Source organism: Triturus cristatus, chromosome 5_2 (genome assembly GCF_964204655.1).
Source record: "Triturus cristatus chromosome 5_2, aTriCri1.1, whole genome shotgun sequence".
Lineage (NCBI taxonomy): Eukaryota > Metazoa > Chordata > Amphibia > Caudata > Salamandridae > Triturus > Triturus cristatus.
In genome coordinates, this window is record NC_140588.1 from 667,645,752 (window position 1) to 667,661,468 (window position 15,717).

At 42.4% G+C, this 15,717-nt stretch overlaps 1 protein-coding gene across 4 annotated transcripts in view; it reads left to right on the plus strand.

The window, feature by feature from the left end:
- DIAPH2 (diaphanous related formin 2) overlaps positions 1–15,717 on the plus strand; it is a 3,515,124-nt gene that overhangs the window by 192,055 nt on the left and 3,307,352 nt on the right. For 2 of the 4 annotated variants that reach the window (XM_085607752.1, XM_085607749.1), the window contains exon 2: positions 15,184–15,216. The exons of the other annotated variants lie outside the window; for them this stretch is intronic. In XM_085607752.1, coding sequence (XP_085463878.1) covers positions 15,184–15,216 — 33 coding nt within the window. The remainder of the gene's footprint in view (positions 1–15,183; positions 15,217–15,717) is intronic. 4 annotated transcript variants of the gene reach the window in all.

Here is a 15,717-nt window from a genome sequence, read left to right on the forward strand (position 1 = left end):
TTGAGTGGTTGATTAACTGTGTGTATGGGTTCAAGAGTGCATGTGGAAACAGCTGTATGGGTGGATGAGTGTGTGTATGGGTGTATTGGTGAGTGAATGGATGTCTCAATGGTACATGTCTAAGTAACTACATATGTAAAAGGCAGTGTATGTGAGAGTTGAAGTATATAAATGACTCTACGTGAGAGTCAGTGATTGTGAGAGTGGCTGTATGGATGAGTGTACTTGTATCAGTGATTGTATAAGAGAGTAATTATGCGTTTGTTTCTGTTTGAAAAAGTGATGTGGTGTGTGTATAACTGTATAGGTCAGTAAATGGAAGTGTGATTGATTCTTTGCCTGACTGACTAGTTGCTCGAGTAACTCTGGATGAGTGGTGGTGTGTGAGTGTCTGTATAGGTGTATGAGTGCTTATGATAGTGTTGGATTGATGAGTGACTGCATGTATGAGTTATTGTATGGGTGAATGAGTGGAATCAGTGAGTCCGTATGTAGTAACTGGTGTTGGTGTGTTGATGGTTTTGAAAATGGTAGTTTGTATTTTATAGTGGTTGTATCAAAGGTTATATTAGAGTGTGAGGAGGAGCATCAGATTTTCACGTGGATGACATCATCAGTGATGTAATTTGAGATGTCATCAGTGATGTCACTGACCATGTCATGAATGATGTAATATGTGACGTCATCAACAGTGCATTGCGGGTGCGCAAGTTATAGTTAGCTGAACTAACTATAACGGGGGAATTTCTATGGCTTTGTACGAGAGTTATGTCCAACTAACTATAACGTCCCTGAAACCTATGGTTTTTTCAGTGAATTTTAATGGTTTTTTAAATGCTAATTTCTAACTATAACATCTCTGGAACCTATGTTTTTTTCAGTGAATTTCAAAGATTTTTTAAACACTCATTTCTAACTATAACATAGCAGTCGCGTTTGCAGAGTGGTGGAGAAAGATGAGCGTGGCCTTCAAACACCTCGTAGCAATCCTACTGTGTGGGATTTGCTGTAGATAACAGCAGGAGTAGTTAGTCCCCAACGTCAACCTTGGGGGCAAACGACCCCTTTTATTACCACCAGTAAGTCCCACACAGCAGGATTGCTAACTTCTATCAGGCCCTGCCCCCTCCCTGCACCACTGTGCAAATGCGCCCTGTGGTGCATTTTAAGTTGGGGGATTAATTCCCCTTCAATCCTGAGGGTCCATGGGGGGGCAACTAGCCCACCAGGTACCTCCAGTAAGCACCACAGGGATGCGTTGCAGAGAGGTGGTCCGAGGCCATGCCCCTTTTTACACCTCTCTGCAACATAGCTCTGTGGCGCTTACTGGAGATACCTGGTGGGCTAGGTGGACCCTAGGGACCCTCAGGATTCAAGGGGACTTAATTCCCCAACTTAAAACGTGCCATGGGGTGCGTTTGCACAGTGGTGAAGGCAGGGGGCGGGGCCTGATGTGACAAGTGTGCAAACACGCTCTGTGGCACGTTTTAAGTTGGGGGATTAAGTCCCCTTGAATCCTGAAGGTTCCTGGGGGCCAACTCGCCCACCAGGTACCTCCAGTAAGTGCAACAGAGTTGAGTTGCAGAGAGGTGTAAAAAGGGGAGTGGCCTCGGACCATCTCTCTGCAATGCAGCTCTGTGGAGCTTACTGGAGGTACCTGGTGGACTAGTTGGCCCCCAGGGACCCTCAGAATTCAAGGGGACTTAATCCCCCAACTTACAACGCGCCATAGGGCCGGGTTGCACAGTGGTGAAGGAAGGGAGTGGGACCTGATGTGTGCAAACACACCCCATGGCGTTTTTTAAGTTGGGGGATTAAGTCCCCTTGAATCCTGAGGGTCCCTGGGGGCCAACTAGCCCACCAGGTACCTCCAGTAAGCGCCACAGAGCTGCGTTGCAGAAAGGTGGTCTGAGGCCATGCCCCTTTTTACACCTCTCTGCAATACAACTCTGTTGCACTTACTGGAGGTACCTGGTGGGCTAGTTGGCCCCCAGGGACACTTAGGATTTGAGGGGACTTAATACCCCAGCTTAAAACGTGCCACGGAGCACATTTGCATACTTGTCACATCGGGCCCCACCCCCTGCCTTCACCATTGTGCAAATGCACCCGTGGCGCATTTTAAGTTGGGGGGTAAGTCCCCTTGAATCCTGAGGGTCCCTTGGGTCCAACTAGCCCACCAGGTATCTCCAGTAAGCACCACAGAGCTACGTTGCAGAGCGATGTAAAAAGAGGCGTGGCCCCGAGATCCCCCCACAAGTTATTAAAAAAAAAAAACATTTGAGCCACTGGGAGGTGGCGGTCCCCGGGGCTGCGGGGGGGCTCCAGCCCCCCACACAGATTTTTCTTTAAAAAAAATAGAGCCCTGGGGAGGTGGCGGTACCTGGGGCTGCGGGGGGGGCCTGCATGCCCCCCGCAAAACATAAATGAAGCCCCGGGGAGGTGGCGGTCCTCAGGGCTGCGGGGGCCCCTGCTATACATTTCCTGCATGCCCCCTGGACCTGGCCCACCCGGGGGCTTAAAAATAACAAAGCGCGGGAGGCTGCACTAAGTTTAAAAAATAAATTTAGTCCGGATTCGCGCAACCAGCGCAAATTCGGCTGATTTAAAAATAAAAATAAATACTTTCTTTGGCCCTAGGGTTCACTGGGGGACCGCCTCAGCAGGCCTAGGGGGTCAGGGGGTCTGTCCCCTGCCCCCTTTTCTTGTTTTTCATCCTTATTTCTCTGTTTGCTTGTGACTCTGTTACTTAGTCACAAGATGGCTGCCAACACTTCCTGGTTTGGAGTGTTGGCAGCCAATCAGAGTGAAGCTCGTGCTCGGGGGGAGTCGCGACTCTTCCTAGGTGCTCAGATATCGATATATTTTTCTTTAAATTTCTCAGGAACTACTGAACGGATTTACACCATTTAAAAAAAGGTCTCTTTCTGAACTAAGGGCTACCTTTTTGCCAAATTTGGTGTAATTCCGTTCAGCAGTTGGGGCTGTAGCCTGTTCCAATTTTTCCTATGGAATTTAACATGGGGAAAACTCGTTTTGGGGCCCCCCTTTTTTTCTCGGCCCCGCTTGACGACATACCCTGAAACTTCCAAGATAACAGCTGGCCAGAGCGGGCCATTAGTTTTGAAAATTTCTCAAAGATTCGTCAACCGGCGCCAAAGATATTGGGAAAAGAAAAAACGCTATTTGAATAGAAACCAGATCCTAACTATAACTACATTCTGGCGACCGCCAGTAGGTAAAATATATATATAATATATATATATATGTGTGTGTTTGTGTATATATACATGTGTGTATATATATATATATGCGTGTGCATGTGTGTGTATATATGTGTGTGTGCGAAAACTGAAATCCTTGCCTGCCAGCAAACAACTTCAAACAAGCAGTTCAAGCCCTAGTTATCCCAAGAGTGGTATATGGGGCTGTAACCCTTTGCGGCCTCCCCAGATCGACGACAGCCCCGCTAAGAGCTGCTATCAATTCAGCTGCGAGACTCATCACAGTTTTAAAAAGAACATCGAACATCTCTCCAGACCTTAGAGCACTCAACTGGCTACAGTTTGAGGCTAGAATTCATCGAAAAATCGCATGTATGACGCACAAGGCCTTACACCACAACTCTCCGAGCAACCTAGCTCAGAAACTAGTACTCTCCGCTGGTAACAGAGCATCCAGGAGCGCCAAGAATCTTCTTCTGAAACCACAAAGATTTGCCAAGAAAAAATCTTACAACCGGACCTTCTCGGGAATGGCTCCCAGGATCTGGATTGCTTTGCCCACAGAAATAAGGCTGAACCCTTCCACTGCCTTCTTCAAAAAAGAAGTGAAATCAATTCTCATGGCTAAATTCACGTGAATTACTTACTTATTGCTGTTATTTTAATTACTAGTATGTATTATTGAGCACTTTATATCTGAGTCACCTATATTTGTACTTCACTAGGCTTATACTTGTTTCAAACATCTGACATGTAAAGCGCTCTGATACCAGCAAGGGTCTTGTTTGCGCTATATAAAACCTTCAAAATAAATAAATACTGTCAAGTTTGTGGAGTTGTCTGTTATAGAAAATTTGAAGGCTTTGGGGGTGTCTACTGTGAAAAGGAGCAATAACATGAGGTGCCACAACGGAATTTGGGTGATTAGACAATTATCTGGCACGCAGAGTATGTCTTACTGGAAAGAGTAGGTACAGTCCCTACCTGAGGTGACACTGAAACATACACCACGGGTGAAATTACATGCCCAAGAACAGCAGAGCATGTTGGACAAGCAAACAATTCTGTCCTGCAGAACAGGGTGCCTGACCCTGTGAGCCTGAGAATTGTATGCAGCCCTAAGTGGACAGGTTAAGGAGAAAGTGGCACCAGCAGCTGGAGAGGGGACACCGAGAAATGGATTGTAATATCCCATGCCATGAACAGGGGTGCACAGGCGTAAGGAAGATTGCAAAACTTTGATGTCAAATTATAAGAACAACGGACCAAAGCCCCTGAAGCCATTCAAGAAAGGGGCCAGGACCTCTACAGGGGCAAAGGCTGGGCCTCTGTCTCCCAGACCAGGGGAGCAGTTTCCTGAGGAGAATGGAGACATAAAAAAGGGATTCAGGCAGATCATTGTGGTCTGGAAGAGGAGTTGTAGGTCTGACATGGGCGTATTTTTTGTCTTTTCGCTGCGAGGGGAGGGAAGATCTGGACTATAAGACATGTTGCCGGAAATGCTGATGTTCCATGCTTTTATCTGTTAATACTGTGGCGATATAGAGGAAACTAGTTGCATGAACTGGTGTGTTTTTGATAGCTGGTGTCGGAAACCATATGTGGTAATTATTGACGCAATAGATTGGGCAGTGGGCAGAGGAAGTACTTTGCCTCAATCTGGTCACAAACGTCTAAATTTGAGAAACGTTGGCTTATAATGTCATGCCAGGAGCAGTGTAAGTAAAAAAGGAAGCGTGGAACGGGTCTACGTGAAAAGAAACGTTCGTATTTCATAGCCATAGAAGAGCGTTTGGAAACTGGAAATATATAAGAATTAAGAAAGATATCGCTCTGGACGTCAGAGTAAATGGTGGTTTCAAAAGTCGCTCTGTTCTGCAGTTATATCTGCAATGTGTTTTAATAAAATATGTATCCATTTAAAGGAATTTTATTCAGTATGTTTTTATGGCTGTCATTTATGGCTTGTAGATAATCAGTGTCATACATGTAATAATAGATTCAAAAGTTTAATTTTAATTAGACCTTAATCTGTGACACAGTCACTTTATGTGAACTATTTTATACTTTTCCTAAACTTACAAAATATGTTTTCTTTTGGCTATGCAAAAGTTGCATGTTAGAAATGCAGATCAGAAGTACTACTATAGTGTATATCCTCTTCAAAAAAGAATGCTTCATGCGAATATCCACCCTTGCAGGATTTTTAGTAAGCATGTCTGGCATGGTTCATCAGGCCTGCTCTTTTGTGGTTCTACTCTTATGCTTCAACATTTATTTATTGATTTTACGGACAAGCTGCTCTGTTAATTAATGATGAGGCAGATGACATGGCTAATACTTCCAGATGGTGTCAGATGGGCAAACTGCTTTATGATATCATTCCTATCAGGACACTGTTTAAACCTTGAAACTGCTCCTCATTCTATGAAAAGCGCAGCTTCAGTGTTATAGAAAACTGCATTGCAACAACTTCTGAAATGCCTGCTCATCATCATCAACTTTATCATAAATATTATTCTAAATTGGTGCACATCTTCCTGTTATGCATTCTAAGAGAGGCTGAAAAGGTCAAAATATCAGAACAATGTTCCAATGTTTTTCTAAAAGCAAAATGAGGCTTGTTGTTTCAACTTAATTTGGGTAGGAAGTTAAAGAGGAGGCTGGTATGGTACTTTCTTCTAAGGGTGGGCTATAAACTCCGCTCCACCGGCGGCGGAGTTTTGCCCACTCTGCATTACACTTGTAACGCGTAGTTCCATCAAAACTCTGCCAACTGTCTACTCTAGCACCAGAAAGGAGCAGCACCCTCTCGCGCACCGCACAGAGTCGTTCGCACAGATTTTACAGTGTGGAACAAGCTTCCAGCTCTAAAAAAGAGCATGAGCAGCATGACGTGCCGAATTCCCCTGCAAAATCTGCCATGTGTTTAGATGCTTTGCAGTCGTACAGCGGGTTGGTAAAAGTTCAATAGAAGGTAGCTTGTTCAATATTACTTTGTGGATATTAAATAATATTGCAATCCCTTAACCACATTCATTGTTTTTCTAACATATGGCATCTTTGCATACATATTAGTGGTGCAGTGAGAGGTGAAAATGTCCATAATAAACACTTTAATCAGTGCCTATGGGAAGATGGACATTAAAAAATAGTTTTCATGTGATGAAAAAGAGGAGAAATGTGTAATTGCACATTCTTGCTTGCTTCTTGCAGAGAATTGATGTTTGAAAGTTTTAAGATAACAAGTGTATCCAAGGAAAAACCTAAAAATCAGACTCCCATCCATCTGAAAAATGAGGGGCAACCTGTGCATCTTGTGAACAGAGGTGCTGCTGGAATTAGTCTGACATCTAATCCAGCTATACTAGCACACACTGCCATTGCAGCTTTTAAGTTCCCTTTTTACCGAAGACAACAACTGGTTTATGAGTTAATTCCATAGGTGGTCCAAAGTCAGGAAGGTGAGAACCCCGTTAAACTGCAATGAGCACTGTTGTCCCGCTGGTCGGCAGCTTGAATATGTTCTCTGTACGTTACTTTTTCAGGATAATGACTTTGATATTTTCTTTTTAACAGTAGTATGGATTGAAACGGGGTGTGGCCTTTAACTTACTGATTAAATTCCCACATTTTGCAGGTGCATTTGAAAATCTTTCAGAGGAGCTAAATGTGAGGGCCTGTGTTATACCAGAGCATTGTGCCCCCATGTAAACTACTATGTGATGCCATTGTGTAACATATAGAATTCCTATCATGTAATTAGATATCAGTTTCAAACTTCAAACATGTTTTTGATTGTATGTCTTTACATCCAAATACCCATGCATATTTTTGGATAAGGAATTGGATACTTTTGAACTGGTCAACGCTGATAAATTGGAAGAAATAATCAATCACTGGATGGCCTGTGTATTTTCATTTCATATTTGGTCTGCTTATTATATTAATAAATTAAATTCAGTGCCGGATGAAACATATTTTTTAAGCATCATTAATGTACCCATGAGCTTAAATTTGATTCCACAAGCTTTTAAGACCACCTTGATTTCCCCACTTTTGAACAAACCCTTAACTGGTGTCTGTGAACATGGACAGTATAACCCCAGTTTCAATCTCCCCAACAGGTGACGTTTATTGAGAGTTTTGTTTAGAAACATCTGAAAAAATGTATTAATATTAATAATGTCTTAAGCTTCAAACAAACAAATAGACTTGCGATCAGGACAGAATCTATAAATGAATGTCAGAGGTTGTGATAAGAGTTTTGCATTGGACTTGTTGTGAGCTTATGACACAGTCAACTGCCTTATACTGAGGATGAAAGATTGTGGGATTTCATATTTCGCTGTAGACTGGCCTTGCTCTTCAGGTGATCTTGTCACATCCCTTTCTGTATGTACTCCAAATAATGGCCTTTGAAGTATCCTTAATATCCCAAGCTGTTCCCTACACTTTGTAAGATGTACATGATCCATTTGATAGAGTTGTCATGCACGTAAGGCATTTCACTTTAGAATTATGGGTATAATGTTCAACTGACTTCAACCAAGTGTTTTACAATGTAGTGTTCCTATGCAGAGAATAGTTAATGTAGTATGTCATGTCTACTGGTTACTCATGGTAGGATGTCAGTTTTCTAACTTTTAAACAAAGTTTTGCAATGTGGGCTGTACTGTGAAATCTCCCAATTTCTTTTATTTTTGATATGTGCTACAGAAAAGGATTCTGTAATGGAAACTCACTAACTGTTAGTCTCCAGTAAAATTGATTTTGAATTGTAGCCTCCAGTGTCCACCTCTTCAAATATGGTTCTGAGTAGGTTGCATGCAGCTTGTGTTGACAATGTAAACATTAGTAGGCTGAGCGAGGATGACTAACTCAGCCTGCGATCTGCATACAGTAGCACTACGGCAGATTAGGGCCATATTAAATTTGTATAGTTCATTTGAATACCTTGGGTAAAGTGTATAACTTGTGGTTTTTTCACAAATGTTAATTTCATGTTTAGAGCTGTGTTCAATTTTTACTTTGGATTGGCAAAGGCTACCAAAAGGGGAATTGCTGCATTTTGTATAATTGGTTGGGCCTGGAATTCATAGCTGATCTCAGATTTACCCTAGATGAATTCCTTCGTACATTTGCGTATCAATATATTATTTATGGAGTCTCCCCTTGAAATAGTGCCATTTGACTGCCTTACTGAGTCGAGTAAATCACTATGTCCAACAGCTGGCCGATCAAAGGCCCCATTGAACTCTAATCACATTGTAGTGGTATAAATTCTTCTCCTTGAGGAAGAGGGCTGGGTATGTGATTTTCTAAGAGCTGTTAGCACCAGCTCCTTGTTAACCATGCCAAGGGAGGTTCCAGAGCAGAATACTAGATTATGTCTAGTCCAATACAAGGCCCACTTTAAATAGATTTAGGTAAGTGTGTGAATAAAGATAAGACCAGAAAGCTGGTGGGCTCTGATTTGTGTCAGATTTGACATCTCTGCCCTTTCCCTGCATGCTGTCCATTTATAAGACAGTCATAGGGCTGTTTTCTCTTGTGTTATTTATAGGTGGAAAAAGCACAAGTCTCAGTTTCCCCCTGAGATATCCTGCACAGAAAGCAAAAGCTGAGAAGCAGCCTTGTCAGAAAAAGGAAGACGTATTTGCAGCTTTCAAGCCTGCTGGTAGCCTCCTGTGCCCCCAAACGTGTTTCATACTCATGAATTCTTTGTCTATCTGTCTAGGACTTGGAGCTACAGCTCCATGAATATTCCACAGCCCTTTTCGGAAGTAAAACCGCTCAAGGGCCTTGAGTGACTAGTCAATCAACTCTTGTTGATACTGGACCTTCTATAATTACTTGAAAGAGGAGTCACAATGGTCTTTGTCTATTGAGCACGGCCACCCTGCAAGAGCTGAAGTCCTGGGTGGCATGGGACTGCAGGCATAGAGTGTGACCTACCATTGAGGATCTATAAGGCAATGCTGTTGAATAGAAGGGCCACAGGTCAGAGATTACCAATGCTAGCCAGCAGGTCGGGCTGAGATTCTTTATAGGAGGAGGAAGAAGTGCTGTAGAGGCTATGAAGAAATCCTCAAGTGTGGAGCAGTGCTAGGCCACACTTGAAAGGATCAACATATTCCATGTTCCAAATTCCTGTTGCCCACCGTGTGCAGCTTCACTACATTTATAATCCGTGCCCTGGAACTCAGTGCACCTACAACCACTTTAAAATAGCCAGTACAACCATGCAAGACAAAGATAAGGTGCACTGAATGGGACCATCATTCTTATCATGTGCTATTACCATGTTTCGGTTCACTACATTTGTAGTCAACAGAAGAAATTGCTTTTCTGTCAAAGGGGAGACCTTTGGCCTTGACACTGTAGTCCAGTATTCGGGGGTCCTCAGGAGCACCAAGGTTGATGTCCACCCTTTCCTTCTACTCTTAATGAAGGAGAACAGAAAACATTGGGTAAGATGCTGTTTGGACAGGGGATCTGTGAAGAATGTACAGATCATGCAAACTGCTGCAAGGCCTAACTGTAAAGTGCAGGGTGGTGAGAAGTGTCCGGTGTCAATGGTAATTCTCACATGGTGTGTGAAAATCTCCATGTATGGCACACATGGTGTCTGAAAATCTCCATGTGTTTCCCACCACAAGTGAACCCTGGCACAGCTTTTATGTTTTACTTAGCCCAGAAAAAGAATGCTAATGTAAAATGAATCATTTCTCTGCCAGGTGATAAGCAAGAATAAACGACCAAGGCTGGATCTCATGGGCATCTTGATAAATAAAATAGGGTCTGGCTAGATTGGTTTATAGAATAGAATGGTTTATAGTCTCCACCAGTCGCTATGAGAGGCTTAATGATTCATGTTTCTTTTCTAGATCTGCCTAGTGAAGAGTGTGCTTCTTCTTGGAGAGAAGTTACTGTGGTTGCAAAGACATTTCGTTGTTGTTGTGAAGAATACTGTCAAAGGCTGTAGGGCCTGTTTAAGCACTATAAGAAAGCCATTTTAAATCCTTTAGTGTAAATCGTTTTGATGTTGAAAAAGTCTGTATTTTTCATAAAGGGGTTTATTGGTAATATGTTTAATAATTTTAAGCCCTGCAGGAAATTCACTGTAATTGGAAAACATAAAGGCTTTTGGGGATTAGTTACTGCCTCTTATGTAGCTAATGTGCTCTGGTAATTTTTGAAAGGCCCCGTAGTATGGGTTAGTGCATTCAATGCAATTTTTTATTGTAAGAAATTGTGTTGCTGGTTGAGGGGGTGTGAGCCCCACTGAAGCAACACCCACAATCCTAGTCAGGGAGAACCTCAAAAGACACTAAATTACCCTACGCTTAATCCTTTGGTATCTTGGCACAGAGCAGTCAAGTTTAACTTAGAGGCATTGTTTAAAGTATTTATGCAGCACCAAATGGTAATAAAGTGAAAAAACAACACAATAGAAATACCATACCAATTTAGAAAAATAGAGTTAATTTTGGAAATTGTAAAAGTCCAATCAGTGGAACCGGGTATATTGACTTTTGAAGTTTTTAGTAAAAACAGTGGCAAAATCACAAATTGCTAACTGTGTTTATCTGGTCACCCCGGACTGGGACGAAGTCACAATTTCAGGCTGACCATGACGGAGCTCTGACTGGATACAAGGAACAAATTTGTCCCTATGAGAGTTGTACCTTATGTCCTTGATGCAAGGCGTCATGACGCTCACTTCTGATCAGGGATTCTACAGTGCTGCAATGCAAAGTCCTGCGTCAGTTCTCATAAGGATCTGTGGAGACTTTGATATGAGGTCCTGCATCAAGCTGCACTGCGGTGGTTCAGATGAGGCCCCTATTAGGAGCTGCCAGGGGCTGTGATGCTAGGGCATGTCTCGAGCTGCATCGCACTACCTCGGATTTGAGGGGATCCATAGTTAGGTAGAGAGGAGTAAACTCTGTCAGTCAAGGGTCCAAAACCTGGGGGGCACCTCTTGGGGATCTGGACTCCCTCCAGGCAGGGGCCACCTGCAGGTATCAGACAGTTTGAGGTAGCTCCAGTGTAAGAGATGAGCAGAGCAGTTGCCTCTGAAGCTTGTGTGCCCCTGTAGCTCACACAGGAGATCAGCCCAGTTGGCTCTTGGAGTCACTCTGGCTAGCCTTGGATGAAGGTAAGCAGGTCCACTCTTTTTTCTCAGACAGCAAGGCAGTCGTTCAAGCAACAGGACAGTCCCATGGCAGCAGGACAGTTCTTCTTCTGTAACTACCACAGGTCTGGGAGTGTTCTGAAGTGTGATTATGAGGATCAAATGTTTATACCTCGTGCTAGTTGTTGTATGTTAGGAGACATGCTTTCTTACCACATATCTGGTTCTGTAAAGCTCTTCTCTCTCCCATCAAGTGTCCAAACTGTCTGGGTGTGACATAGGCTTGGTTCCTTTGTATGTGATGAATACAAGCCCTTTGAAGTGCAAGAGCGGCAGGACAAAGCTCTGCGCCCAGCAATCCTGCCATAATAACCCATTCTGCCCAATTCCAGTCCCCTTAGTGTCACTGTCTGGGAGGAATACACACACCCCAACAGTAGAAGCATTCACAGTCAAGCGATCAAGGACACTAACTGTAAGCACCAGTGGTTAAGACAAGAAAATAGCAAATTTCTAAAACTGGAATTTTCAGAATTGTGGATTAAAATCTGACTTTACCAATGAAGAGGATTTTGAACTGAAATTGATTTGAGTCAAAACAGCATGTCTCTACCTTCTCCCAATCCAAAGTTAGCACTTATTAAATGTAAGAAGGTAGCCCAGTGTTATTCAATGGTAGTGATTAGCCTTACATTAGTGAAAACTACTTTTGGATTTTTTCACTACCAGGAAATGTAAAGCTTAAACCCATACGTCCTACTTTTTTTAAATACTATGCAAACTGCTCTATGAGCACTTACAGCCTAATTTACAGGTGATTTGTACATATCATATTAAAAATGAAAGTTTATGCATGGCAAACGTTTTTTTCCAGGTTGAAATGGCAGTTTAAAACTGCACTACAGGCCTAAGACATATTTGAAAGTGCTACTTTAGTGAGTGGCACAATGAGTGCTGCAGGCCTACTGGAAAAAACAGTAAGGTGATGTATGGAATGCTTGACTTAATCTGAGCAACTGGCAGTCACTTGGGCTGCATCCCAATCCATCGTTTTTTGCTCACCATGCCAACTGAATTTGGATTCACTCACATGCAAATCAGAACTGCCAGGCCTGAGAGCACACGCACTTTAGCACTGGTTAACAGTGCTAAAGTACACAGAGTACTAAAGCCAACTAAAACAAATTAAGGAAAGCAGAAGCAAGGAAGGCAAAATATTTGGGGGAATATCACACCACGGATGTCAGGTCTAACAATCCCTTATGTAGTCAGAGTGTATGTGGGAGATCAAGCACAAATTACCACATAAGTACACCGACTCTCTCTTTCACCACTACATACCCTCCCTGAGTGCAACTGGTCCAAAGTGGGACTATACACCACGTCACCCAAACAATTGTGGCATAGAAAGTGACTCTCTGAGTTAGCACTTAAACAATTTGCTGCATAACATGAAAACTTGGAATAGTGGTTACATTTCAGTTCTTAGTTTCTGTGTAAGTGCCCATATGATGCCTGAGAATCATGCAGTCAAATAATCCACCCCCGTAAAGGGTACTGTCAGAGTCTGATGCAGGTGACCCATTGTAGAATGTTCCTGAAAAGACTTAGGAACTGCCAAAACTGTGGTGGTGGTCCCTGGACCGCTAGACTCGTGGTCCACCTACAGTATTACGATTAGGGCAGTGAGGCCACCACAGGCCTGCCGCGATTTCCGGGGATCATGGATCGTGGCGGTGAGAGGTCCTAGTATGCTGGCAGTGCCCCTGCGGCACCGCTGAGCATATTAGGAGTTTCCTCACTGCCCCGGTTTTCATGGCAGTGAGGCCTCCATGAAAACTGTGGCGGTGAGGAAACACAGGGGCCCTACAGTTGGGCCCCCATGTGTCCATTCACCCCTTTCCTGCACGGTATGGGCTGCACTGTCCATACCGTGTAGGAACTGCCTTTGGTGCTCCCATTGCAGACCTTTTCAATGGACACCACCGTGCGACTGCCAAAGCACCACCCGCCAGCCACAAGGAAACTCATAGTCTGGCAGGTGGTGTCAGTACGGGTTTGGCAGTGTGGGAGCGGGCTATGGTGTGTCGCCCTCTCCCACACCGCCAAAGTTGTAATTAGGCCCTATGAGAGTAACGCACCAGCCACACTGCCTGTGTTTCTGGAGAGGCAACCCCAACTTTCCTATAATAGGTTTCAGGATAATGCACAGTAGGATGGAATCCAAGACTTGGGGAGGCCATTGGAAGGTTGGCAGCATTCATGCCCCCTGCCAAAGTGCCTACTGTGCACCACCTCCATAGTAGCACATAGTTAATCTGCCCAGGTCATGTTTGCCCTTGTGCATGTGTTTGTAATGTAGTGTTAGAACAAAAGCAAACCCTTCACTCAACTTAGATATAGCACTTTATATGCAAATTAGCAGATCATCACTTTCATTGTGCAGGTGCTTAGATTGCTTCCACATTATGACTATTACAATAAGGACCGCATAAGTATCTGTGGCCACATATGTATGAACAATGTGCCCTTGTATCTTGAAAGATTATTTTGCACTCCGGGGCAGTTTCTTAATAAGGGTAGTATTGGATAGCCCCTGCTTCCCCTGTCTGGTATTTTATACGTGTGGCTCTTCCATCACTACTCCTGGTTTCAGGGGTAATGAAGGCAGCAGCAGGAAAAGAAAAAGAACTTGTAAAGCTATTAAGCTTTTTCTGATTCCATTCTTTCCACTAGCCACATAACTGTCTAGGTAAGGAGTGGAAAATAGGAAACCCAGTTAAGAGTGGGCTTTCAATCAATCAGAATTTGCTATGGGTGACTACTCACCCGCTCGGGTCTCAAGGTACTAATTAATCAATGCTGGGATAAAATTTTACTCAAAGTGTTAATAATATAACTCGCGATCCCTTGCATTTCGGAAAATTGACGCTCTTGACCTCTTGATGGAATGGGCATCACAGTGAGAGTTTTATGTATAATATTCATGTATGTCCATAGCAGTATTTACTCTTGATGCAGATGTTAACTGCAATCAATTATGGGTTGAAATGTTGTTCGGAAATTATCTTGCTAAACATTCAACATAGAACCAGTTGTCTCTCATGTGTCTATATAAAATATACAATTTTTCAGTTGTTGTATTTGTCTGTATGTTCTCACAACCTAGCTCTGTGCAGTGGAACAATAGAACACTATAGCATGCCTATTTTAAATGTCATATTTGTTTTTATCAGTGTTATTTGTGATTAATGATATAATGAAATTGACGATGATTTCTAAGAAAAGCAAAACAAATAAAATGCAACAGCATGGCAAGTGCATGTTGAGTGGGATAGTATCTTTGCTCTTAATGCCAAAGGAAGATATCATTATACGTCAGTGTTGGCACAGAGGGGACATTCGAGTGAAAAGCAAATAGTTCTCTAAAAATGTTCTTTTACAACTTTAAATAATCAAATATATGGTTATAACTGTTTTTACACTGCTTATCAGATATCCACGTCCAAGTCATTTCAACATATTTGCTGTGCTGATTTTATGTGGTCCATATTTTACAAGTGCAACCTGGACTTAATTCGATAGAATACATATGTGGAAGGTTATTGCCTCTTCCAGGATACTGATTATAAAGGTTTCTTGCACCTAACTTAACCTGAGAACATTTGAAGAAGTATCTTTTACAAATGGGTATACAAATTCCTTATCTACTATGTATTGTAGTGGTTTTAATTTCTTAGGCACTACAAAAAGCTTAAGTTCATTGTAACTTTAGAGTGATTCCCTATGTTTATTTTTTTGTTTTCTTCCTTCCAATAGAACAATCAAATTAAAACATTAGCAGATGATGTGGTAAGAATCTTGCTGAAATGCTTCATTAATTTACATTTCATTTGCATGCTTCCTGTCTCTGCTAAAATAGTTGTGGACAATGAAACATGATATTAAATCAATAAACATGTTAAGTGGTACCCGATCTTAGGTATTTGGTTTCCAGCATTGAAATATTCCTACAGGATAAGTCACCAATGCACATTTTGAATGTGAAACCTCGGTATTTACATTGATGTGTCAAACATTAAGGGTCAGCAATATTCAACTATATCACTTTATATGCTGAGCAGTTGGCTATTTTTGCACTTAACTGTGGTTTTGAGCTGGTATATTCAACTTTGCCATTTTAGTTTAGTTCTGGGAAAAAATGATGTGAAATAGTATGTCTCTGTTGGGCTCCTTCTCCGTGTTTTAAAACTATAGAAGTGTTTGATTACGCTGCTCTTAAACATTCACCTGATATCATATTTTCATTTTGATGGAAATACTTTCTGACCATTTAACTCATCATAAAGTCTA